General features: G+C 47.9%; 1 protein-coding gene across 2 annotated transcripts; it reads left to right on the forward strand.

Moving 5' to 3' along the window:
* Positions 1-3,628: 3,628 nt before the first annotated feature.
* Positions 3,629-27,643, forward strand: LOC149372359 (la-related protein 1B-like). Of its 2 annotated transcripts, none has more exons than XM_089566820.1 (12): positions 3,629-4,027; positions 9,158-9,213; positions 11,787-11,837; positions 15,088-15,208; positions 15,274-15,330; positions 16,162-16,314; positions 17,252-17,430; positions 20,428-20,517; positions 20,576-20,952; positions 21,015-21,724; positions 24,886-25,271; positions 27,421-27,643. In XM_089566820.1, the coding sequence occupies exons 1-12, from the start codon at positions 3,709-3,711 to the stop codon at positions 27,454-27,456; spliced, it is 2,535 nt and encodes an 844-aa protein (XP_089422946.1). In that variant the 5' UTR covers positions 3,629-3,708; the 3' UTR covers positions 27,457-27,643. The 2 variants fall into 2 exon arrangements, with proteins under 2 accessions (XP_089422946.1, XP_089422947.1); XM_089566821.1 differs by having other exon boundaries at positions 16,189-16,314.

Below are 27,643 nucleotides of genomic sequence, written 5' to 3' on the forward strand. Positions count from 1 at the left end.
GTGCGTATCTGTGCACCGCGTGTGTCTGTGTGCGTGCGCGTCTCTGTGTATGCGCGTCTCTGTCAGTCCGTGTGTCTGCGTGCGTATCTGTGCACCGCGTGTGTCTGTGTATGCGTGTGTCTGCGTGCGTATGTGTGCGCGCGTGTCTGTGCACCGCGTGCGTGTGTCTGTGCATGCATGTGTCTGCGTGCGTATCTGTGCACCGCGTGTGTCTGTGTATGCGTGTGTCTGCGTTCGCATCTGTGCACCGCGTGTGTCTGTGTGCGTGCGTGTTTCTGTGTATGCGTATCTCTGTCAGTGCGTGTGTCTGTGTATGCGTGTCTGTCAGTGCGTGTGTCTGCGTGCGTATCTGCACCGCGTGTGTCTGTGTGCGTGCGCGTCTCTGTGTATGCGCGTCTCTGTCAGTCCGTGTGTCTGCGTGCGTATCTGTGCACCGCGTGTGTCTGTGTATGCGTGTGTCTGCGTGCGTATGTGTGCGCGCGTGTCTGTGCACCGCGTGCGTCTGTGTGCGTGCGTGTGTCTGCGTGCGTATCTGTGTGCGCGCGTGTCTTTGTGCACCGCGTGTGTCTGTGTGCGTGCGTGTGCGTGTCTCTGTGCGTCGTGTGTCTGTGTGAGCGTGACAACTATAAATGTCTTCGGAGACGTTGCTTTACGAGATTTCGGAGAGCTCGTCGACTTTAGGGTCGCCCAACTGCCTCCCACAAGCCTCCGACCGGCTACTGACCACACAGAGGGAAGAACAGGCGGCAGGAAACAGTAAGCGTAAAGGGAACGTTTTATACGCAGCAGACTTCCAGGTGAACCGATTTACTAAACGTTTTGTTATATACCGCTGGTAAGTACGCAGCCTGCCGGCTTTAAAGTTTTCCGGGTCCCGAAAACATGCATTTGCGAGCCTCTCGCGGAAGCGATAGGACAAGCCTGCTTCTTGCGTTGTTAGCTCACACCCATGGGCTCAAGAATACGAGAGGCTGCGCAGCTGTCGTGCAACGCTTTCAAGGTTTTCGAAACCCTCACCTCATCTAAGCTCTCAATCATGAATACTTTCATTAATTTTTGCGCAAAACCGATGAACAAGGCCGCCGCAAGGGAGACTTCTTCGCTTAGCAGACGACGCGCTCGCCGCGCTGGACCACCTCTGGCAACAACACCCCAATGTTGCCTGCGCGCCGCCCGCTGGTTGCGGTACTTTCAGAGTTCAGCGCCCTCGTGCGGTGGCGTTGGCAGCTTCTCGCAGAGTAGGACGATGTGCTCCGTTGTTTCGCCGTGCTCTCCGCAGGCTCTGCACTGGGTGTATTCGACTGTATTGTCGAAGCGCTTGCGATACACAAGCGTTGGCATGGCGCCCGCGCGTGCCTCAAACAACAGGCGGCTGCCTACACTGTTGTCGTAGAAGCTCTCGACACAGATGTCCTGCTTGGCTGCCCGGTACACTTCCAGCGTCGACTTCCCTCCATGGCAGCCCTCCACGCCTCTCGCTCCTGCGCACGCACTTGGGCATCAACTGCTTTGGCCCATTTCCTCGCGCTGTCGGCTTGTACTTCATTTCTGAAGAAGCCGAACTTGCGACGAAGGTGTTGGAGCCGTTTCACCCATGTGGTCCGCAGGCAGTTTTGACTTACATAGTCAAAGACTCTGCGCGCCCACCTGCTTTTGTGCATCAGGCGCAGCCTGCCGTCGTAGGCTATTTTGCTTCTTGCCTCGCGAGCCTCGAAGGTAGACCAACCGAGGTATCCCTGCACAGCCTCATTAGCCACCCGCCCATGGCACCCCGGCGCCAGGCGCCCCACCGCTCGTTGACCACGCTCAAGCCATTCCCTTGTGGGCGATGTCACGCAGATAACTGCGTTCGCAAATGACATTGCGGGCACATGCACTGCTTTCCACAGCTCGTGGACCATAACAAACCGATTGCAGCCCCATAGGCACCGCCTTCGCAGTATGTTTCCCGCTCGGTGCGAAGCTTGCTTCAAGTGCTCCTCATGTCTTGCTGCATATTCTGGCTGCGTGCTGAACCTAATGCCGAGGTAACGGTATTCTGTTGCCATCTCGAGGACGTCCCCGTTAGGTAAGTGCACCGGCTGCTCGGCGTCCAGCGGCGCTGAAAAACACAGCACCGCCGACTTCTTTGAGTTGAAGCTCAGGCCAAGTGGTGCCATGGTTTCAGCGCATATGTTGATGAGGGCCTGGAGCTCCGCATTTGTCTCTGCCATTAATACCACATCATCGGCGAAGACTAGGCCTGGCAATATCCATCGGTCCTTTACACCACCGCTGATGTAGCATAGAGTGAACCCCAACTGCGCATCCAACAGCTTGCGCTCCACCCCTGCAGCGTACAACATATACAGAAGAGGGGACAACGGGCAGCCCTGCCTCAACCCCTTCTGTACGACTACTGGCTCCGAGCTGACGCCGCACACTGTGGCCACCACTGTGCAGCGTGCATAGAGGCGACCCGACATACTAGTGGCGCCACCTGACAATGATCCGAAAATGTGCGAAGCATAGAATGCCGCCTGCGTCAGCATGGCTGAACCACTATGGTTTTCTAGGCGAGAACTCAGATTTTGGCTGGGGCACAGTAAACAATGATATGTTGTTGTTGGTTGGCGAAGTGTTTTATTTTCAAATGGATGTCACCGAAAAAAAAAGGAAAAGAAAAATCAAGGTCCACCTTGGAAAAATTGCGTACATAGTTCTGGCAGGCACTTTCACGCCTCCATTTGTACCACGCATTGCATTTTCTTGTTACCCAAAGCAGCGAAGACAATTGAATTGAGAGCTTCAGAATAGGGACTCTTGCTTCAGCAAAGGTTGTTGGTATCCAGTCTATATTCCAAGGAGTTTCGACATTACCTTCACTCCATGCCTTCACTCACGTGCAGGAAGAAAAAACATTTTTTTTTTCACTCTATGCTTTACTGACCACATCCACGGTGCGATCCAAAAGCGTTGACTCGAAGCACATAACTGTGTATGCGCGTAAGAGAGTGCTTTCTTTGCAACCCAACAAAATAGCCTCAACATAATTTAAGAGCAGAATCATTTGTTTTGTCATCAATTTACAGTACTGAATGATATCCCCACCTCATAGATTCCGGCAAAATACTGTATATCGTCAACAGCCGCCACGGTCGCTCAGTGGTTATGGCACTCGGCTGCTGACCCGAAAGACGCGGGTTCGATTCCGGCCGCGGCGGTCGATGGATGCGAAACCTAGCGGCCAGTGTACTGTGCGAGTCGCTCTGGGACGTAACCCTGCATATCGTCAAAACGCTGCAGATGACAAAGCGGGTGGCAGTGAACGCGATCCGAGAAATTATTCGTCTACAGAGGAAGCCGTATGACGTGTGAACAGCTTTTCTTCGTCGTAAGCATTTTTGTTTTTCCTTGGTTAAAGGGAACCACTTCGTGGTGATCTTTTCAATTCACAAACAAATATGTTTTTAAAGTCCTTGTTTCCGAACCATGAGCGGGACCATGGTTAGAGTTTTTACCAGAGAGAACGCTTTTATTAACATTTCATGCTTAATAAATTTAGAAACCATGACATCGCTAGCAACTACAGCGCCACCGCTTGGCCTGCACTTGTTCAGTTCGCGGCTGGTTCCCACTACGGGGAGTTAGTATACTAGTGGTGTGTGGGGCAAGATCGGACGTCGGCCGCCGCGGGTGTCGTTGCTGCTGGGCTGGCAGCGTGCCGTCATGGCGGCAGTAGTGGCGAGCGGCCACGCGCAGTCCGCTGGTGGCGATGTGACGGAACCGAAGACAACAAAGGACAGCGGCAGCTCGTACGCCCAAGCCGCGGCCCGTGTGTCATCCCGGGAGCCGGCTGCTGTTTCGAACGGATTAAGCGACCAAGGACCGTCGGAGACTTCACAGGGCCTAAGCCTAAACAGCAATATGGTTCGCCCCGGTTCGTGCGCGCAGCTCGCGGCTGACGCGCCCAGGGCGAACCCCTGGGTGAAGCGCAACGCGGCGGCACACGCCACCAGCGGTACCGCCGGCCGCACCGACACCACAGGTGAGCGCTCGCGCGCCGTACGGCACTGGAGCATGCGCGGCGTACGGGGTTCGAGTGCAGCAGCTCTGATCCACGCGCGCAGGCTGCTGGCGCAGGTGATACCAGTACTGCCTTGCGGCTGCCACGGAGCACATGCCATGAGGTGATCCTTCTGGGAACGAGCCGCGTACGACACGATCGCGTTGAGCGATTGGATCTACTTTAAACGCCTCTTTACCACCGGTGCAAACCAGCCGGGAAGCACACCGCTCTGCCTCGTGTAGCGAGTCGAGAGCTGGCAGCTGCTTAAGCGCACGTGATCTTGTATTACTCTTCCGTAGCTTTGACAGCCGATGACCTTTGTCTGTCATCGGAAATCATTACGCTATTTTTCTAATCTGTGCATAGAGACAGATGGAAAGGGGGACACTATCCGTCCGAGGCGCCGCAAGGCATGGCTGATGTTTTCGCATGGTGACAAGATTTCTGCTGAAGCAGTAACAATGCGCCGCGTGGTTTTTGACGCCTTTCCGGTTTTTGCCTCGGAACGCGATACTGAACTGTGGCTGAGTGTCGGTTCGCAGCCAGTGGCATTTGCCCTCTGCAAAAATACTCAATACTCTGTTTCTGGGCTACGAGCGGTTGAAAACACCTTGCTGTTGCAATGCCCTGTAGATCAGGGAACCACTAGCTCCTAATGTCAGTGAAGTAGAATGGTGGTTGATTGACTTTTTACTGTCATCGTGTGTCAAAGCTTTTAAGCATGTTCTTTTTAAATCGGTAATCTCGTTCCTTTGTTCTGTTCATCTGTTTACTCATCAAAAGTGAGTTTACGTGGTGCGTCCCTTTCCGGTCACAGGGACAGAACTATTTGTTGAGTATTTAGTGTCATATTGACATTTTTTTTTCTTCGTTGCCAAGATAGCTTCATGCCATGAGTAAAAAAGTGACCTTCAGATATTCAAGCTACTGGAGTAGATTTTTTTTTCAGTAATGCCACCACGCTAAACATATCCAGAATCTATGTGCTCTGAATAGTTACAGAATGTGCATTTAATCACACAGCTGTTCAACATCTGGTTAGTTGCATGAACAACGTTTTCTACTTGGATGTCTCTTTCGGGGCATGTTAACTGTAGAGTTAAATATTACTGACCTGATCATGTTCTACTCGTTACACTCGTGAGTACTTTTGAGTGGAAATCTAGGATTTAAATTTAAAAAACTGCATTATGCATAACACGGCAGCTTTCATTTGATGTCGCTTATTTTGGATGATCCAATGAATTGTGAAAGCTACGTCACAGCATTGAGGGCTCTTTTGAGGGGTTTGCTTTTAAGATATGTAGCGTTGACATTGAGTTGATCATTATTAATTGGGCAATATAACTCTGTGCATCTAATCTATGTGCTCTGAACAGTTACAGAACGTACATTTAATCGCTTAGCTGTTCAACATCTGGTTAGTTGCATGAACGTTTTCTACTTGGATGTCTCTTTCGGGGCATGTTAACTGTAGCGTTAAATATTACTGACCTGATCATTTTCTACTCGTTACACTTGTGGGTACTTTTGAGTGAAAATCTAGGATTTAAATTTCAAAAATTGCATGATGCATAACACGGCAGCTGCCATTTGATGTCACTTATTTTGGGTGGTCCAATGAATTGTCAAAGTAATTCTTGGAAAGCCTATTTGTTTGGAAGCTACATCACAGCATTGAGGGCTCTTTTGAGGGGTTTGCTTTTAAGATATGGAGCGTTGACATTGAGTTGAGCATTATTAATAAGGCAATGTGACGCTGTGCATCTCTCTTTGTGCTTGTTTTCTTATGCAGTGATGTGATAGCTGCGCCAATTGCGCCGATGTGCGCCAAAAGGCAAAACCTGCTACATCCTGCTACATTTTTGTTATTGTGCGCCAAAGCTGCGCCAAACGCGTATTTTCACTTTGATGTTACGCCTGATGTTGTCAGAGCAGTGCGAGGGGCAAGCAAAAGGTACAGAGAACGTTTGGCAGCTGAAGAAGAGCAGGCTGCCAAACGGCAGCGTGCCAATGTTCCCAAGATGACACCAAGTGATGCTGACAAAACCCTCAAGCTGGAAGTAGAAACAGCAAAGAAAATGCTGGTGAATGCAGAGCTGCTCATCAACAATGGCATAAAGACGAAGAATTTTGGTGATATTAAAAGTGGACAGGCCTTGCTTGCTGAAGGGAAAACAAGGCTTTCAGCTGCTGTTGACAAAATGTCGCCTAAGGCAGCCAACTAGGCAGTATTTTGCAGTTAAAGACTGAATGATGTTGCTCACAGAAAAAAGACACAGAATAGGTCCACTGCTTTTTGATAGGCCAAGAAGCCGAAAGTTGTGCTGTCGTGTACATAATTATTCAGTTCGAAACGTTGATAGTGTTATTTCATTGTTTTTCTGTAAGCTTGTGATCTGCATTCTCGTCATTTTTAAATAAAAGTTCCAGTGAATTCCTTGTTGTCCATTTATGACTGCTGTCCTATAGGGGCTTGGCGGCCATAACACAGGGCTGATCTATACTTGGTCACATAAAAGATTACATGACACTGAAGTTCTAAAATTAGTTATTTGGGCCAACATATGATGTTTCACAATTGCCTCTAATTTAATTAAATTATTGCCAAAACCACGATCTGATTATAAGGCACGCCGTAGTGGGGGACTCCAGAATTGGACCACCTGGGGTTCTTTAATATGCACCTAAATCTGAGTACACGGGTGTTTTTGCATTTTGCTCGCATCGAAATGCCCCTAACATCGTATTGAACAGCACCTTTTTGTTCCCAAAGGTTTCCTCCTTATTTTACTATTTTACTTCGCGCAAAGTCAATTTTTTCACTTGCAATGAGCCTTGAGCTGCTCCAAAAGCTTGTTTCCCTGCTCCAAAATTCCCTTTTGGCTGCTCCAAAAAGCTGCTCCAAAATGGCTTCAGCCAATCACATCACTGCTTATGGCACAATAATTTTCGGGGCTATTTCATATCAGTGTTTGCATGGACAGTCGAAAACTAACCTTCAGCGCTCCCAAAGATTTTCCCTCCTCCGCATCATTCCTCCTGCACTGGAAGGTACCACTAATGCGAGATGCTAGCAATGCTTCACCGAGTGGCATGTGGGGTGCTGCAGTATGTTGTTTTGTTCTCAGACCTTTTTACTTTTTACTTCCGCTTAATGATGCTGAAGGGATGAGCCGCCATCTGCCAACCGTAATGCGTATAAAGAGAAGAAATGGCATGTAGGAAGCGTAGCAGTTGGGGAGGTTTTGAAATGCACAGGAAATGTGAGTTTGCTGAGCAAGGGCCCTGTGCCATATATGAAGGAGCTGTTTGGCTGAGATGTTTGTCAACATTTGGCGCAGTGACTGATTGAGCATATTTAATTCGTTTAAAAAGCATTTCAGAACCCCTTTAAATCCCTCTCCATTAGCATTGGTGGCATAACTCATTGCACCACCCCTAGCCAGTTTTGTGTGTGAATGCTCAAGAGAAGAAGAAAGCACGTGAAGAATGAAAAGAAGCTGCAGTGTAATGGTCTTGGACAGCTGTGTATCGGTGTCATTGCACGTGCTGCTCCAGGCCCGCACTTTCCCGCAGGCAAGCTGCCTCGAGAGTAGGGAAGTGTCAGGGAAATGGCAGCTGCAACAAAGGATGTCTCAGTGCCTGTTTAGAGCTGTCAAGGGGTTTCGGAAAATGGCAGCAGGTCACCTGCCTTTCCATTTGTAATTTTAATGGAGTGAGTTTTTCATAATGCTGCCACGGTAGTGGAGGATGCTGGGAAGTTGTAGTTAGTAGCGGAGCAGTGCATAAAAACCATGCGTGGAAGGTGAGGTAATGAAGGCAGGAAAGGCAGGGTAGCCCATGCTGTTATGCTCTGAAATTGTACACTATGATTAGTTTCTATACCATAGTCAGTTTATTTGAAAGCATGAATACGTTTCTAATAAAAAAAAATCAGCTAAAGGATTTTTGCCTGATGTTGAAAAGAATATAATCCCATGGCCAAAAAGAAGTGTATCTATAAACATGTGCTTACTAACATTCCATATTACAGTGTTACCCACTGAGTATGCCAGGAAAATTCCGATGGACAAAGCCCTCTGTTATGATTCTTGATGTGGCTAGATGGTGTACTTATTTTATGGTTTCCTCATGAACAGTGGTAAGCTGTGAGGACTGCAGGCAGCATGATCACTGCACAGGCTCTGCACATGTGCAGTAAGGAATAGTGGAATTGATATCTTGGATGAGATTGTGCTGCATTTTCTTTTAATGTGTTAGCATAAGGAGGGTTTGTGGAAGTGGACATGGCAACCGCCGTCACGCGTGACGCAGTGGAGACCTTGTGACGTCATCACAACCTGCCTAGTGGATTGTAAGCAAACTGCCCACCGTGGCAGGTGGAAGTTATATTAATGATTGGTCGCGAGAGGTTGCTTCGGAAAAGCAACCTGGGTCTCGAGAAGCTCCACTGATGGCTGTGTTTGAAGTAGCACTTGCTGGGGCAGTGGCAGATCGCTTAACTACTGCACCACTGTGCCAGGACTGGTATGAGGACTCCAAGAGATCTGTGAATGTAAGTAGAGAATAGCTAGTTCTGCAAATATGGGCGTTAATCCATTAGCACTATCAAGTCGTACCTTTAAGGCGAAGCTGCAACAGAATCAGCAGGAACAGAAAATGCTAACACATTCAAACAATCCAACGAGCCTAAGAATTTTCCTGCAGCAGATTACAACTGGACTTTCTTTTTAATAAGTGGCATTGTTCTGTTCCCCATTTACTCGTCTTTGTCGGAATTACATTCACGACATTAACTGGCTTCCAAAGTTAACGTCACCGAACTAGTCTATTATAAGCAACCCAGCAACTCAGGCACTCAAGAATAAGTGCCGTGTGGCCACGTAATGTAAGTAGGCTGGACCCACATAGGCGTGGTAGTCGTACTAATGTCGAGTTGATTGGTGTGGTGCACCAATCGCTGTCACTTTTTGACCTTGGAAGAAGGCGAAAAGTTTGAGAGTTATTTTGAGTCACACATTGGCAGGGCTGGGCACATTGTGCTCTGTGCTTTCATCATCATGCTTTGCTCTGAGAGGCAGCTAATCTGTGCTTTTCTCTTCACAGCCGACGGCCCTTCGGGGGGGAAGGAGGCACCACGTCAGTCATCCGCTTGCCGCAAGGTGAGGCTTCAGCCTGTGCCTTTCTTAGATGGGCTGATTTTATTTTTGTGTACAACTGTAATTTGACTGCTCAACCTGGCCAGCAGGTGCCCTTGTCGTCATGTAAGTTTCCCCCCAGGCATGCCTGAGGACCATTCGGTGCCAGTTCTGAGATGTCTTGTTCCACATTTTGTGCTGCACTGGGTGTGTAAGCTTCACGTCATGTTTCCTGCAAGTGCAGAGTGTTTCACGAGCTCAACCTGCATAGCACATGCACTCGTCTGATATATCAGAGTGGCACCCTGCTGGCACTGTGTGCTGCGTTGACACTATAGGTGGCAAACCTTGTTGAGCTCCCGAAGTGGGGCAGATTGAATGGCGGTAGCGCCAGAGATTGGCCTAGCAGGCTGTTCAGTTTGCAATCGATGCACACCTTACACGAGAAGGAATGGAAACGGGCAAGGCAGTGGCTTAAAGCTGAACTTTGGATGCATGTTGAAAATACAAAATTCACATTCACAAGGTTGAAAGGAACAGACAAAGTATCTAGCATTCTCATTTCTTGTGTCAAGTGTATGCATTGTATGCAGATGTGGGGAATTTGATTGTATTAAGGCAGGCTAGTTTGCATACGTCTGAATGCAAAGTGCTAGGACAGCAACGGTGTAAGCAAGTTTTAGAGGGCGCAGATGTACTAGTCAGGTGCAACTCGAAAATGAAGCGGCAAATGCTTCCCCTCAGAGGGGGTCCGCCAGCCAATGGCATCGACTGATTGTCATGGTGTACTGGCTAATCTCTTTGCACCTGCTAGCGCGACATTGCAGGGGGCTGGCAGGTACAAGGAGATTAACCATGGATTAACTGAGATGTCATGACAACCGGCCAGCGCCATAGGCAGGAGAGTTTTCTTTGAGGGGCATTTGCTTCTTTGTTCTGGAATTATATCCAACTATGCCTATTTACAGTTGCAGCCATAATACAGAGCATTCTTCAGAGATCCAGCTCCTCCCAGGCCTCATGTAGTGAAAATTAGGGGTACTTATGCTATCAAATGCGGTGTGTTTGTGTAAAAAACTGAAGAAACCATGTGTCCTCTGAGGAATATGTGAGAAAAGTTCAAATGTCAAAGCTTGGTTTGTATCATTTTAGCTGCAGCTTAGCACAGGTCAATGCCACTGTTGTGTTCTTTATGTTCCTATGTCCTGTTCAATTAGCACTGTTCGTGTTCAGTCAGGAAGCTGATTTGCCCTTTTAAAAAATAAACCAACTGCACTCCAATGCACTTCCCTTTCCTGCATCCGGTTTCAGTGCCGTCTATGATATCTTGCTAGAACACTACGAGTGACCAAGGTCATAGCTTGAGATGTAGAGGCCTGTTATAAACTAGACCTAGGGCCGTATTCTGAACAGTCCATTCAATTTTCCATTTCATTTGACCTTGACGTCAGTGTGACGAAAGCAACAACCTATAGGTAAGCAAACTGCTGATCAGACACAGCTGTTTCTGGTTGTGGGGCCGCCACTAGCCAGCCTCATGCCAACGCATCCAGTCAGGCCTGGTCGTGCAGACTACATGCGCCAATTCGGCACGCACACAATGCAGTTTCTTTGCCGAGATTGAATTAGCGGCAATAAAGCTCATCAAGTGTGTCAAACATGTGTTCTATCGCACGTGGGCGCTGCTTGGTCGGTGTGACATCGGCTCGAGGCTCGTTTATGTAAGCAGGTGGCATCGTGTGCACGTTTAACTCACTGCAAGCATGATGTCTGCTTTTTTGCCTTATGGTAATGGGAGTAGCGACCAATTACAGAACACCAAATGGAATGGAAAGGAAATGGGTCCTTGCAGGATGCAGGATATGGCCTGTAGATAGGCTTTGTTGAGGGTCTTTTTGTCAGTTAACTTTCTAAATGTTAATTGACAGGTTGAATAGCGATCATCTGACTTCGTCTTCATAAACATTCATACAACAGTGCTGTGTGAATCGAATCTGTCACTGTGGTGCTCATGCTTGGCCTTGTCAATGTTGCACTGTTATGTTTATCTTTTTGAACAAATCCCTTTACTTTACTGCACAGTTTTCATGGTTTTAGTTATGTTTTTGGATAGGTCAGCTTATTCTTTCAGAAAAACAAAGCCTACATTGCTTAATGGTACGACGAAATAGTGCTGACGGACGGAACAGAAGGAAAGACAGACACATTCATTCCATCCCGCCCATCAGCGCTGTTTCATCGTACCATTCAACATGAACTAACCAGCCCGACTCAGCTTTCTCTCTACAGTGTTTGTAGCGTTGTAGGCACTTTCCAGATGCAGGACAAAATAATAATGGTGGCTCACTTCACTGTTGTATTTTAGTGTTCTTGTGTTTTGCTGATTTTACATGCCATGTATTTGGTTTGAGCGAATGAACAAAGTATTTTTATCAACAAGTCATGCGCCACCTTAAGATTAAGTTTTGGAAAGTCAATTTCTGCCAGCATGGAAGCGAAAATTAGTTAGGGCAAGAGACACATGCAGTTAAAAAGGCAGCTTTGCTTTATGTGCCTTGCGGGATTGCCAGCATCTGCAATTGCTTGTTGTTGTGCAGGCTAATGAGGAAGAGGACTGGCCCAGCCTCGGACCACCGTCAGCTCCTCAGGTGGGTGGCCTGCAAGATTTACAAATGTTGTGTACCGGTTTGAAAGGCAAGAGCAGCTGCAAAGTACTGGCTGATTCCACATCCTGTGCAACTCAATCATCAACACACAAAACAGCAGCATGGCTTGAAATTTGCAATTTCATTGACACGAAAGAAAAGCATCCACAGGAGAAAACAATGTTATTTTTGAATGATTTTGGAAGGCTTCGGATTGATTTATGCTGCCTTGGGTCTTACCGTGTGATGTCAGCACATGTTAAAAGAACCCCAGGGGGTCCAAATTATCTCGGAGCCCTCCACTTCGGCGTCCCCTCAGGGACGTTAAATTCCACAATTTGCAATTATATTCAGACAAGCAAGTTATTTATAAAAAGTTTGAGTGGTGTTGTGCTCAAAGTCAGTATAATTGATGCTTGTCATAGAGGCAAACTGAATCTGAGATACTACACAGGTTCACTTCTAGTAGGTGACTGTTTTCATGACTGCTGGCCTATCCTTTGGGCATTCTTGATGGCCTGTACTAAAAGTGGCAGACAGATGCATTGTGACTTTTGTGGTTGAGTTAGGCCTGTCTTGAAAGGAGAGGCATGAATGACAATTGACATCGAGGGAGATGGCTAAGCATGGAACAGATAATCATGGTTGTAAAGGCGTTAGTGTGGTGATGTCTGATTGTATGGAGTACTAGTGGGGGGACACGTGGCTGTGTTTTGGTGGGGTGGAAGTTAGCTTGCACCTATTGTTAATAAGAGCATAAATGTAAATACCTTCAACGCAGAGGTGAGGCTAAGGAGGAAGGCTGCGAAATTCGAGAGTTAGTTTTCAATAATAAAAAAAAAATTGTGTGACTGCACGTTTCAGAGGCAGCACTTATTGTCACTACATTTCACAAACGTTAGGGTAATGAACAAGCAGCTGTTTCCAGTCTTGGCTACTTCTTTCAATTAGTACTCTAGTTGATGTTTATTACTGGCTGTAGTTGTGGTTAGTCTGACGGTGTACCTAGCTTTTGTTACAGTGGCCAACCTTGTCATATGTGGCTGCATACTGTAAAAATGACTGGACATGAATCGGGTAGCTGAGAAGAAATCTGCATTGGGTTTAAGGCAGTTTAGGGTAGGCTTTGTGTTATGGATAAGACACCAAGTAAACATGGGAGTCGAGCAATGTCCATATTTATGGCTGATATCATGCTGGTTGGATTTTCAGTATTGCAAACAAATGACTCAAATTTTCCTGACTAGACAAAAATGAGGGATCACATCAGGCAGTAATTGGGCAGAGTGGTAATCAGATTCTTTGGGGGCTGTATTGAGGATTTTGGGAATTGCCAAATTGTTTGTTCCACTCAGAGATATGGCTATCAATGCTCCTGGCTTAATTGCAGGCTCTTCCATTGTTGAATTTCCCTCCCAAGTAGCACTGGGTAGTGGGTTGACACTGAGGGCAACTTGATCAATTTTTATTCTTAGTGGAAATAGATTCTGTGACTTTTTATTTGTCTGGCAGCAGAACACGTTTATTGCGGAGAAATTGCATTTCAGAACTTCTCCCTACTCGATTCAAACTCATGACATCTACACTGAAGAGGACTCTGCGACCACCATTTTAAGAAAATGGCAGTTTAACTTAGCCTCTGGAGGACACAGGGGCACAATAAAAGACACGGACAGAGAAGTAGACAGGGACGAGCGCTCGTCCCTGTCTACTTCTCTGTCTGTGTCTTTTATTGCGCCCCTGTGTCCTCCTGAAAAGTTATGAACCAACACGCCCAAATACAAGTACTTCTTAGCCTCTGGTATCCATGCACAAAAAACTGTGCCGACGCATGAAGTTTACTTGCGAAATCGGGTGGCGCTGGCGACTTCTATATTTTTATTTTTTAGCGTTCTAAGGTTATGAAAGCTTCTTGTTCAATGCAAGTAGCACCTTTGTTATTGGCGTGTGGCAATCTACTGATACAAGCGAGGTCGAATTTTTCCTCGGTGTACCTTTAAACACTGTTTTAGTGCAGCAGTTTCCTTTTCTTTGCAAAACATGTGCTCCTGTGCTCTTGTCTACTGTGGTGCTAGACGAGAAAATGAGGTTTATCAGTAAGGGCAGCATCACATATAAAGTGCTGGAAAGGTCAGTACTGTGTACTCCTCTAGTGACCATCGTCAGTACTGTTGCTTTCATTGTGTAGTTCATCTTTGGCTCTACAAGTAGTTAGCTCAGCTTTTTGCTCAGTTTATAAAGGAAGTTGGGAGGAAGCACAACTCCGTCCGAAGTAGAAGCCTTTCGTGCACTTTGTGTGCAGCCCGTCACTGATTTCTGGTGTTGTGTCAGTTCCCTTATGCAACCTCTTACAGCAGTCTTTGTGGTGGAGTTTCGTGGTGCTTCATGTGGAACGTCTTTTCAAATCTGTTGTGAAAACTTGAATGCTGACTTCAGAGCTCAAGAGTGCTATTCCTATACAGTCGCCTATTGATTTTTTGGACTCAGCGGGACCCAAAAGATGGTCCGAATAACCAGACAGTACAAAAGATCTCTGAACTTAAAAAGCTTTGCTGCAAAAAACTATCTTGAAAAGTTGTGGACTTCGCTGTTTCCCATGTCCCTTTTGCAGCCAATGATGTTGGATTGTGTTCAAGTGAGAGTTGGCTTTTGTCATGTCCGTGCCACCGCACATTACCAAAACCAGACTGCGCTGTGCGGCCATGGGTTGTGTCATGAACACAGTGCTTCCCAGGGCACCGACGGTCACAAAGACCGAGAGAGAGAACCCCCTGGAAGAAGCGAGATGAAGTAAGCTCCTCAGGCTGCACCACCACATTCCCTGTCAGCCCCGCACTATGTGCGGCAGACACTGCTTTTTGTAGCTTGTAGGCCACTCCAGTGGCAACGAAGAGGTTGCCAGTAATTCGAGTGGCAACAATGAGGAACAAATAGCCAAGTCTATCTAAGTCAGTCCGTCCAGTTTCCTTCGTTTAACTCTAAGATGGCACCTTGCACAGCAGGGAAAGGCTGGTTGTTTGTCTACTTTAGTCCAAAAAATGCAACTTTTGGACTCCACGGGGCCAGAAGTATTGGTCTTTAATTTGTACGCTTACTATGAGATGTCTAACAGTTCCTCGGTAAATTTTGAAACATCGTGTAAATCTAAATTGCTGGAGTCCAAAAAATCAGTTGGCTACTGTATTGTGTATGGCTCAGCTTCTTTGGAGTTGCTTCTGTTGCAGTTGTCTGATGCCACCCGTATGTGTTGTAGAACAACGAGGCAGGCCACGGCAGCGACGATGAGGATTCGGCCAAGGAAAACCGGGATGGGGCAGCCAGCAGCACACCTGACTCATCGGCCCGCAACACTCCGCGCTCGGGTCCCCGCAAAGGTGCCCCATGACTCATGACTATCGTCACGCACGTGTATGCTCACCTCTCTCTGGCACCCGTGCAGGCAGCAAGCAGAAGTGGCTCCCGTTGGACATCGAACCAGCCAAGCCACGTAAACCAGGTGAGGGATGGCTGTCATGGCTGAGTGGTGCTGATGCCATGAGCCAGTGGAGAAATCTCAATTACATGGTCCTTTTTGCTTCATTTGCACTGCCTGGATTCCAGAAGAAGAAAATTCGTCCAAGAATGAATTTTAGGCTCACTGTGAATCTCCTCCTGTGGGTGTGACAGCATCAACTGTTCATTCTTGCTGAAAGACGCATACTGGTCTCAGCTTGCATCAGATAATTTACTTACCACTGGGCCCAAATAGCAGCTGAGCAGGCAATGATATCGCATGTATGCAGTTAATGCCATGCATGTCAGTAGTGTGCTTGAAAGTTGACCACCAGTGCTTCATTAGAATTAGTTCAGATTTGCACAGAAGTGATGACCAAAATCTAAAGTTCCCTTTCATGCAGTAGCCACATGGTGAATAATTTTGTCAGGAAAGTGTGAGGCATCTGCTGCTTCTTTTGGCAGCTTCTTGATCCTAGAGTATCCTGGTTATCTTTACTTTTTTTTTGCTCCTTTCCTCAATTTTTATGAGTCAGATAGTTTTTATAGACAGTTTTCTTGTTCTATACTCCGGTAAATAGCAAAAATTTAGTGTAGTGTTTGTCTGAGTTGGCAGATATTGGGTGCTATTTCTGGTGAGCTAGCGTTATCCATCATAGGCTTAGCTGAAGCTCACCTTGGCAGAGTGGCCGATACCATCAGGATTATGCCATTATTTCTATTTACAGTGTGCTTGATGTGCCCCACGGCAGTCGCCCATCTCCTTCAAAGTGCGCATGCCATGTCCCCATCAGTGCCACTTGCATATGTGACAGTTGAGCTGCTGTGTGTGCAGCTGGGCACGATGGTGTGCGACCTGCAGGCCGGCCTGCGGAGGGAGGCGAGCGTCGGGGTCGCAGCTACCGCGGGCGGCAGCGCGGAGGTCGGCCTGGCCGGCCCTGGAGCGCTCCACGCCCATTGCCCGCCACCAATGCCTCCAGCAGCCGAGGTGAGCTCATAAGCAACATGGTGCAACTCTCATGTGAAGGGTGGTTTTAGGAAAACGGGACGAGCACCAGCAGTGCTGTCATGTAGGCACTTCCAGTTGTAACTGACGTTACTAGCACACTAAGTATACATGCAATGTCGTAATGTGTTCCCACCTAATCCTGATAAACAAGCTGGCCTGCTACATGCCAGTGGCACAGCATGCTTCCTTAGTTGTTGAAGTGGTGGCAAAGAAATGGGTTTGTATTCAAGTAAAAGTGAACACTTATGATCAAAAATTTTTTCACTGTGATGCAACTACAGTGGGCCCGTATTCTTTTGATGTGTGATACGCTAAGTGGGTGTATCTACTTCACTTGGACACCCGGGTATGGCTGTAACAGCTGCATGAGAAAGGTGACTCATTTTTCCTGTTATGATGTCTTATCTGAGAACTGCACTTGCCATTGCACTGATAAAGCCTGCCTTTCACCTTTGAGGAGCGCGCAGTGCAGCAGACGCCATGATCACCGACCACCAGAGTCCGGTCCGGTCAAAGTTTCATTTTTCACGTCGTCTCCTCTCATTGAATGGTGAAAAAAAAAACAAAAAAAACAAGGTGGTGTTATAGAAGCGAACTAGATGGCGCAGCTTAGTGGCAGGTTCAAAATGTCGGATCATATGTAGTCGATGGGCTATGGCACGGTAAGCAATGAGTTAACGGGTCTCTTCTGGATATCAGCAGCAATGTTTTGCTCATACATTTTTGGCATGCTTTCATATAATTGTAAATTAAACTCTGCAGAGCACAACTCCTTAACCCTGCTGTTTTTCACAATGCCAGTCAAAGATTTGTCAATGGCACCACTGGTGGCGGTGCTGTGCGTCTAAGCCTAACACTGGCTTCCTGTTTCTTTCGAAAGAAGCTACTCAGTTGGCAATTTGTGTGTGGTATGCAGGCCCAGATGACGGCTTTGCACCCGCGGGTGGCGTGGGCTCATCATTCCTGGGCACCTACTACTTCAACCAGGGCTACATGCGAGTAGACGAGGCCACGTTACGCGAGTATGTGCGCAAGCAGGTCGAGTACTACTTCTCCGAGGAAAATCTTCAGCGGGACTTCTTCCTGCGCCGAAAGGTGTGTTGATAGTCTCCTCTCCATTTGGCCTCTTTGGTCACAGTGTCACAGTATCTGCACATAACCTGCTTGGTGTCGATTTCAGTTACTGCTGGAGTGTAATTTGCCTCGAATAGCTGGTGCTTATGTTTGGAAGCCCTTTTAACAAGAGATGTAGAACAGCCTAAAGCCAGGTGTGTGAAATGAGTCCAGAAAATTGTTTTTGAGATGGACGTCACCACATGTTACAGTAACTGTGGTGTGGCTGCGGTGAGTGTATGTTTTCATTTGCTTGCTTTTAAACCGCAAAAGTTTTAGGGGGCCTAAAATGTGCTAATCTGTTTACATAACTACAGTAAAAGCTCGTTAATTCGAACTTCAAGGTACCAAAAAAAAATGTTCGAATTGTCAAATAACCCAGAAAAGAACTGTCAAGAACTGCTTGCATCATGGTAAGTTTGTTTGATCAAAGGCCAGGCAGTGGTTGCTTGATTTTAAGGTGAGCACAGTGTGACAGTGACTGTTTCATGCTTCAATAATTGCATTATTGTGTGCTACTGGCTGGAGCATTGAAGCAGAAATGCTCCAAAATCGTAAGGGCCCCCACATCCTTCATGACGGGACGCAATGAAACTCCACTGCTACTGCATCACACCTGTAATAAGCGGCACTGTCGCGTGTGAGGAGGCTTCACTGCATGAACAGCGAATGGCACAACAAGCATGGAGTTTCGACGTACTGAAAGAACAGAACCGCAAAGACTGAAGTTAAGGAAATGATGGAAACCAGCAACGCGCGCGTCAGCATCCGAAACAGTGCTCATCTGGGTTATGTTGGCTGGTCGAGCCACCGTCGCTGCTGGCTAGTGCGAAGCTCAGAAAAGCGAGACCAAAACTAACCGTTTGGGCTGCTCACGGGAACAGCCGCCTGTTTTCATCACACCTGTTGTCGCGCGCACATCAGAAATGCATGCGCGAGCGAATCTGCAGAGTGGAACTCGGGGTTTTGAGTAGGTCAGTTTCGATGATCTCTTGCCACGCTGGTCAAACCTGGATGTGGCCTCAAACGGGAGTCGGACTACTGTACTAATTGAGAACCTGAAAGCGTTAATGAGTCACGAAGTGAACATATGGGGACCAGACTCAAATTGCATAATTAATCATCTGAGATAGTAGGAATTTTCTCTGTACTATCTTCGTATATTCCATACAAGAGTCAGATTCAAACATTTTTTTTTGCTCACTGGGTAATTATTCGTAACAAGAGGTTGGACAGAGTCATTGTGCTGAAAATTGCCCCCATCACTGCATTCCATGTGACCTAGTCTTGTGGAGCATCACCTGTTCTGTTTGAAATGATTATGTTGCTTGTCTTGGTCAAATTTGGTTTGCATTTGTGGCACATAACAGCTCATCGACACTGGTAATGATACTACAGTAACACACTTCCTCGAGCATAGGCCGCAGGCATACCTTGAGTAAATTGGCATTGACAAAAAAGTTGGAAGATGCACATAACTGGCACCTTGGGTCAGCGGACACCTCATTCAAGCTTTCAGGTACATGGTGATGGTGACCACCTGCAAAAAAACCGTGCTTACGCACCATATTTTGTGCTTAGCAATGCTAAACCGCCAGCCTTTTTTTTTTTTCATTCCTTTTATGCAGGCACTCTTAAGAACTGCGAAATGCCGCTGTTAGGCTTTCCATTTTTCTGCTAAACGGGATGAGCTGAAAAAAACTTCTTTCTGTGGGTTTCTTCATATTTGTGTTGAGAGACTTCGCAGACAAAGTTTTCAGAGGTTTGCCATGTAGCACACGCATTCCGATTGATGCCTGAAAACTAACTTGCGAGCTAACTCACGAGCTCAATGCAGAGCCACCGCACCGTGGCTATTGAGAACCGTAAGGGACGCCGAAAAACCACCTCTGGCATACCAGATGCGTCAGTGTAGTGGCGTGTCGCTGGCAACTGACCATCCGTGCACATGATGAGTGGGGTCACGCTTCCAGACATTGCTCACAATCATGATGCAGGACACTTCAACAGCTAATAGAGAGTTCTAGAATAGGGATTACACATTTATGCACAGTGAACACAAGCGTTTTGCAAGACATAAGCCTCGTACCCAATTTATAGCCAGTTGACTTGCTGAAGAATGTAGTAACACAGGCGTGTTCACTCTGATGCAAGAGGCTCTGCTTCAGAGTGTGGCACCATGTTGGCTGTGATCTCATTGGGGTCTTTGAGCATCTGCTATGGAGCATGCACTGTGTGACGTCACCGTTCAGTTTCTTGGACAGTTTTCGCTGCGTTCGAGCCGCCACACCCTCTTCCGGCGCTTCCACCAATCAGGTGGGGCTGGTGTGGTCGATTATGATGATTTTGATTATGGCAGAGACCCAGAATATGGGCCCGGCTGTCTCTGCTGACATTAATGCCTTCTGGTGTGTTTGCCACCATGTTTGCCAGCCTCACCTGCACTATCCCAGGTGGCACGGCATTTGGCGCGCTCGCCGCTATGATTGTCATCTTGCATTTCAGTCCGTACTGGCCTATGTGCTCTGTATTCGCGAGCCGGGCGGCGGTCACTTACATGCGCGCTCCGGTGTGGGCTTCAGTACGTGTGCCGCTCAGCCTCTCAGCTTTCTGTCCAATTTTCTCTAGTGTTAGCTTCGAGTCAGCAGTGAAATTTCATTACATTGAAAGGGCAGAAAAATTTTGCTTCGTTATATTTAAGCAAAAAAAATACTAGGTGTTCTATAGACAAGAAGTTGAGAAAACTACACTATTTCATAACATTGAGGTTTAAAACTAAATGTTCTTTTTTTGTGTTGCTCTTACTTGTACATAAGTGCATTGAAATTACACACAACCACTGTTATAACACTTCGCACAAAGCCCTGTGCTTCCATTTGTTGGCTTTTCACCCTAGGTGACATGCTGGCATTGTCATGATATTTAAGCCTTGCTTTGGGTCATGTGACGTCATTGAGGAAACCGTCCGGGTCCCCGCAGATGGACGCCCAAGGCTACCTGCCGCTGAGCCTGATTGCGTCATTCCACAGGATACAGGCGCTGACACAGGACGTGGCACTGGTCATGCAGGTATGGCTGCTTCCCATCGGCAGAAGGGGCAGCAGAGCTCATGTGAATTTGTGTGCAGGCGGTGCGCGAGAGTACGTTGCTGGAGCTGAACGACGTAAAGGTGCGTACAGTCAGGGACCCACTGCGCTGGCCGCTGCCTCAAGCGCCACTGCACCCCGATGTGCCTGCCTTTGTGCCAGGCCAGCCATACCCTCCTGCCAGTGCTAGTGCCACCACGGCCACCACTAACACAGCATCATCAGATGCGGGCGATGATGCCGATACAGAAGAGGCGCCCGAAGAGGGCTGGAAAGAAGTTCGGCGCCGCAGCCGCTCACAGCGTGCCCGAACAGCCTCTCAGAGTCAGGCCGCCCCCGACCGCGAGGAGCTTGAATTCCAGTTTGACGAGGAACTGCAACGAGCTCCAGACGGCCGCAACAACACTTTCACTGACTGGTGAGTGCTTGCGTACGGCTGTCGAAGGGGAATGTGTGGGCACTAACCCACTGATAATGCAGGTCCGACGATTCGGACTACGAGTTCAGTGACACAGAGGTGAACAAGATCCTGATCGTGACCCAGACTCCTCCAGCCCCATCTGGTCTGCGCAAGCATGAGGGCTATGACCGGACAGGGGACTGGACTAGCCGGGTGAAGATGACCCAGGAGCTGGCTCAGATCATCAACGACGGCCTTTACTACTATGAGGATGACCTGTGGAACCAGGTGGATCGTCAGGAGCAGCAAATGTACCGCACCGTTGAAGTGGTGAGTGAAGAAGAGTTTGCCCAGCGTCAGGGCCCCCAGCGGACCAGGACCACCAGTGGAGGTGGACAGGCTGCACCGCCGCCGCCACCTCCGCCCCCTGTTCCGGCACCCGAGGGCACACCCCGCAGCACGCCCCGCAGCGCAGCTGGACGCACACCTCGCAAGGACCCTCGGGTGGCACCACGGTTCTACCCGGTGGTCAAGGAGGGCAAGCCAGACACACCACGCAAACAAAAGACGCGGCACAGCAGCAACCCGCCCACGGAGCACCATGTGGGCTGGGTGCTGGATATTCGGGAACACCGGTCGCGCACAGCTTCCATTGGAGAAGCAACCGAAGTGGCGCTTGGCAGCACACCGCACTCGCTGCCCACGTTCGAGCATCCAAGCCACGCCCTGCTCAAGGAGAACGGCTTCACACAGCTGGTCTACCACAAGTACCGCTCACGTTGCCTCAAAGGTGCGTGGCAGTCGTAGGGTTGTCTTGTGTCTGCTGACCAGAGCTTGCCAGTGGGAGGGTGCTGTGTGCCCCTAAAATGCCACTAGATAGTCTCAGCCATTGGTGCTCAGTAGGGGCCATTGAAGGCGACACTTTTTCTTTTTCCCCTTCTTTTTATCTTTATGCTTTGTAGTTGAAAATGCACTGAACCTTTGTTAACTCGGAGTACCTTGTTTTAAGACTTTAAGCGGCATGAAGCACAATAGAGGTGACAAAAATCCTCTATTGGCAGTGCATTGCATTTTTAATCATATAATGCATATATTATGGATGGGGGGGGGACACTATGTGATACTTGTACTTTTTCTATTACAGGCTTTCGTCAAACTGTTTAGATGCTTGGGTTTTAAGCAAGCATGGGCAGCTTCTTCGCTGAAACTGCACTAGAAAAACAAACTGAGACTGCAAAATATTTTGGAAGTCTCATATACCCATGATGCCTTCTGCTAGTGGCTAGGTTTTAGAGTCACTTCAGTGTGGTGGAACTGGTGTAAAAAGTACAGCCAAATCTAGGAGACCTATTGAATGTTCCACTGAACACGAGAAACATGTCAACGGTAGGGCTATACTTTTGCGTTTTTCAGGGAGATGTTCCAACTCTTCGAAATGAGCAATAATTCTGTGTACCTGAGTTTGGTATACCCTTGAGTGAGATTTTAGAACTATAACCATACAGCCACGGCCAGAGTACTGTAGTTACCCATATCCAACGTGCACCTTTTTTTGGAGGTTGATATTGCATGCACGTTAGATTGCGGTACAAACCAGCGTGCAATTTTTTCTTTTCGGTCACATACATCGGGCGCACATTAGACTCGGGCAAATACAGTACAGTGAAAGCTCGTTAATTCGACCCCCGTTAATTTGGCAAATCGGATAATTCGACGCGCGGGCGAGGTCCCTACAATTATACATAGGAGTCTATGGGGCGAAACTCTCGTTAATTCGAACAAATTCTGCCGTGCGTCGGTTAATTCGACTTCACTCTGCAGCCCGCCAAGCCGGTGTGCCGAGAGCAAAAAGAAAAAAACACTGCCATGAGCGGCGCTACTGTACGGCTGATAGGCCATCCCTATGGTCATATCATCCATCCATATCCGTCCATCCATCCGAGGAAGCGAGTTAGCGGCGGCCCAAGTGGCTGGCGTCTTTTTTTTTTTGTGCTTTGTTGTGTCGCAGCAGTCGTTATCACGGTTATTTACGGCGCCTTTTTGGTAAATGCGCGCTTTGTCAGCGTGTTTACTGCGCTACTTGTTGCTGTTTTGTTGCGACTGAGAGAAGGGTGAAAGGAAATCGCAAGGGATTGCCTACTGGCTCAGCCACCACCGCTGCCATGTGCAGATAGAGGAGAGTTAAAAGATCAGAGAAAAAGATAGAGAAAAGATAAGACACCGTCCACAGTCCCCGTGCAGATAAGAGGAGAGTTAAGAGTCCCAGCAACAACGCTGTCCCCGCGGACACTGGTTGAAAAAACAGATAAGCGGGGAGCGGCGCTCCCTTCACCTCCTCCCCGCGCTGCTTTCCGGTGGGTAGCGCGGTGGGTAGCGCGCAGGGCCTGCGCGCGCCGCCTCGCCTTCGTGTTCTGTCAGCTGACCGAGGATGAAATAATTGAAGTGACAGGCGCTGACAACGACGACGATTTACGATTGTGAGCAGTTGCACCAAATGCCGAAGTGCACGGTGAAAGAAGCCGCAGAAGCCTTGTCCGTGGGACGGTGATTACAGATTTCCTTGCCAACTAAAGGTATACGTCCTGTTGCGGCAAACATTGTTTTTTGTTGTTCATTCGATAATTCGACATTCGGATAATTCGACAATTTTTCGCGGTCCCGTCAGTGTCGAATTAACGAGCTTTTACTAATATGGAGTGTGTTTCAGCAGTCAAACTCCGCATGCATTGTCTAAAAATATCAACTGGGTAATTTACACTTTATGGAAGTGTCACTTGTGCATACATGCAGTGGGCCCTCCTTTTCCTCTGCACAGTGCGAGGGAAGAGTTGCCTGTATTAATCTAAAGGTGCCTGTATTATTCTGTCTATGGCTGTAGATAGGGCTTATTGAGTTGTAAACTACGCAAGTGTTGTATGTCGTAGCTGAGAACTACCATTTCTCCACTGACTGATGAAAATGATAGAAGGTGGCACTCTTGAGAATGTAATGTAATAATGGTAAAGCTTGTAAATTTACACAATCCAGCTAGGTACAGCTCATGCTTTTAGGTTTATTATTGATTGCTGTTATGGGGTGAAGGGTAGCAGTGTACAGTGGTGAGCAGCCTTGTCTAGAGCGCTTGAGCAGTGCGCACTTGGTAACAAAAACCGAAATTAGAGAGCAGCCCCTCATTACAGGGCAAAGTTTTCGTGCCTGCTTTGTTTACGAGGCTATCTGGCACTACTTCCGTGCAAGCGTTGCAGCTGGACCCTAGAGGCTGCCACAAAATCGATTTGTTTGCAAGGAAGTGCACCGCCCGAGCGCTCTAGACAAGGCTGCTCACCACTGTACTGTTACAGTATCACTGTACTCTCTAGGAGTGCTTAGTAATATGGGAGTTTCTGTGGCTGTTGTGTCTTTATGTTGCTGTTTGATGTGTGTGCCTTTGTTAATCATTTCATATTCCTTAATATGATGACTTGTTGTTTATTGTATGTGACCTCAGCTTCAAATGTAAATAACAGTAGCGAGTCCAGTCATGGGACATGTGATGAGGTAAATAAATTAAAAATTAAATTGGTAAAAATTGAAATATCTGTCCTTGCCTTGGTGTGCCTTTTTTTTTTTCTTTGTAGTTATTCGCAGTTATTACTGATCTGTGCTTGCATTGACAAACAACACAAGACGAAAAAGGGGTGCAAGAAAACAGATGCACTTTAAACACGAGCACTGCATATTAGCAGCGGGCTGAAAGTGTTGTTGTATCTCAAATCAAAACAGATCGTATGATCCCATGGTCGGGGATTTTCAGTGGTGAAGTAAGGGAATATTAGCTTTGCGTCATGACTGGCGGCCTTGTTCGTCTTGTTTTCTGACCCCATATTTGCTTATACTCGGATTCATTTCCTGGCTGCTCTCTTATAATGGTGGATGTGTGTGACCCTGAGGAATGCTCTTTGCTGGGTGCAGACCGCAAGCGGCTAGGCGCTGGCCAGAGCTCGGAGATGAACACGTTGTTCCGCTTCTGGTCGTTCTTCCTGCGGGAGCACTTCAACCGCAAGATGTACGAGGAGTTCAAGCGGCTGGCCCTGGAGGATGCCCGTGCGGGCTACCGGTACGGGTTGGAGTGCCTTTTCCGCTTCTACAGCTATGGCCTGGAGAAGCACTTCCGCCAGGAGCTCTATGAGGACTTCCAGCAGGAGACGCTGCGTGATTGTGATCAGGGCCAGTTGTATGGCCTGGAGAAGTTCTGGGCCTTCCGCAAGTACTACCGGCTCAGTCACCAGTGCCCTGTTGACCCACGCCTGGAGGCCCGCCTGCAGGGCTACCGCAGCATCGACGACTTCAGGATAGATGTACGTTGCACCCCAACCTCCTGCATGCTGTTGCGCAGAGCTGTCTCAGACCTCTGCGTTACTGCTGTCTCAATGCATGATGTGAAGGGCAAAGAACTAGCACCGCAAGGATGTCAGAAAGACCAGTGGTTCAGAAAATGTAGCCCCTAGCTCACTTTTGCAACCATTGTTCAGTAACTTCTAATAGCATGTTGGCTGAATGTAAATGTCATGTGAAATTGGCATTGCATGAAACTAAGGTAGAATTTTGCACCTTGCCTGTGGTAACGAATTTATTCAAATTTGCATTCGCAGTAGTGCTACTGAAGGAATGTTTGTTGCTTGCTCACAACAATATATGCTGCAAGAGCAAGGAACACACAATGGGAACAGCAAGTTGAAATGAAATTTTTCATGCATCTGGGCTAGAAAGCCAAATAGACGTGCATCTTTATTATGGAGCTGAGATGAAACTTTATCCATATTTGAACCAAGAGTGGCACGAACATTGGCATTATTAAAGCAACTGTATTGAGGGGGTCCATAACCTTGTGCGGCATATGCGTTCACTGGTTGTTATAAGTTCATTTAGAAAACGCTGAAATAAGTATTGGCAACTGAGGGAACAGAGAGTTTGACAGGAAGCAAACGAGCATAAGTTGAATTGCCCATCTTTGCATACTTGGTCTTGGCATTAGGTGGGTGAAGGTTGTAGGTATTGTACAGTCACCATGATAATGAAACTAGCTTTCTTTGTAGGCTATGAACCAGCCTTTGCTAACTACATTAATCTGCATTCTGTAGAACCTCGATTATACAAATTTCAGGGGACCGCACAAGACCGTCGTTTAATCCAGGCTTTTTATAGCCTAGAATCTTGGAACAGTGGACGCATTTGCGTAATAAATGCACCCACTACTCTGGCTGTTATATTTCTTTTCCTCACACACTATGAAAGAGCCCCTGTTTTCGTTTTACGGCAATTAGTACAGAGATCTCGCTGCAGGGCCTTTTCTGGTTTCAAAGGTGACTTTAGACAAGATGCACCTGCACTCCCGTCACTGCACTTTAAGTAGGCATCGCATGCACCTCAAAAATGCTGATTTAGGCGACGCTCCAAAATATGATTGCTCCGACTCTTCAAAGGCGCTTTGTAGCGCGCAGTACAACCATGCCGCCGAAATATCTCTGTGCGGAGATTCCATGTAGAAGCGCTCTCACCCTGCCAGTTATGATTTTTAGGTAGCCGGCAGCAGTGCCTGTTTAAGATCTTCACGTGCGCGCATACACCACACACATATGCACGCACGCACACACATTGGAGTGCACCCGTGCCGACAGCGTGCTTCCCGCAGACACAGGAGAATTGAGCAGCCGTGCGGCCCATTGGCTGAGGGCGCGCCGCTCACTCAGTGTTGCTAGGTCTAACGTGCTCTGCGCTGAAGCCAGCTTCACACTGAAAAGTGCTTTTGGACTAGCCACCACTGATCAAAGAAACATCTAATCTTTTTACCGCCTGCACAATAACTTAATGCTGGTATAAATGTAACACCTTCATCAGTGAAGCGAAGAGAAAAGCTGTCTCGCATCAACAGTCACAGATCACAGACGCGAAGTCCAAGCCATCTGCTGAGCGGTCATTACAGGCCGTACATTACAGCCTTGCACCCTGGACCTGTGGCAAGGCTGCTGAAATTGAGGCAGTCGATACAAAGTCCAAACATCAGAGAAAACCAGCTGACAGGAGGGCAGAGTAGAAGAAGAATACACTTTATTTGGAAAGGCTTCTCGATGGGAGCAATGTGGGGTGCTGCCAACTTCTTTTGTGTAGTCCGGGGCGCCCGAGGAGACATCCGCCACACAGTCTCGGTCTATGAAGGCAAGCTGATCCTCCATGACCACGCTGATCAGGGCCGCCTCCCACTGCTCCAGTGTGGGACTTTGGTGTGAAGGCACTGCCATGTTACGTTGGCAGACCAGTGTGGTGTGGAATAATGTAGCCCTATCCCCGCAATGTGGACATGCATCCTTATGAGCAGTGGGACTAATTTCACGGAGTATGGATAGGCACGGTTGGGTGCCTGTCTGAAACTGGCACCACCGTAAGAGAGTATGAACTCGTGCTGGTTGAGTGCAGCTGCTCACAAGTGGCGTTTTTCCTACGGTGCAGGTGGAGCGGCCACGTGCTCGTGCTGGAGCCCAATGAAAAAAAAAAAAAAAATTGTGTGCCTTCTTCGCCATTTGTGGCGCCGCCAGGCTGAATGAACTTCCTGGCTACTCCCCTCTCTTGGTACTGCTTTCTGTGGGTGGTAGAGCCTTTTTCACGCCATTGTATAAAATATCCTGTGTTTTGTCCCTGAGTCAAAGAAGAATAAATGCGAACAGCCGTTTTA

The sequence above is a fragment of the Amblyomma mixtum genome, chromosome 1 (genome assembly GCF_055824585.1).
Source record: "Amblyomma mixtum isolate Tamu chromosome 1, ASM5582458v1, whole genome shotgun sequence".
Taxonomy (NCBI): Eukaryota; Metazoa; Arthropoda; class Arachnida; order Ixodida; family Ixodidae; genus Amblyomma; species Amblyomma mixtum.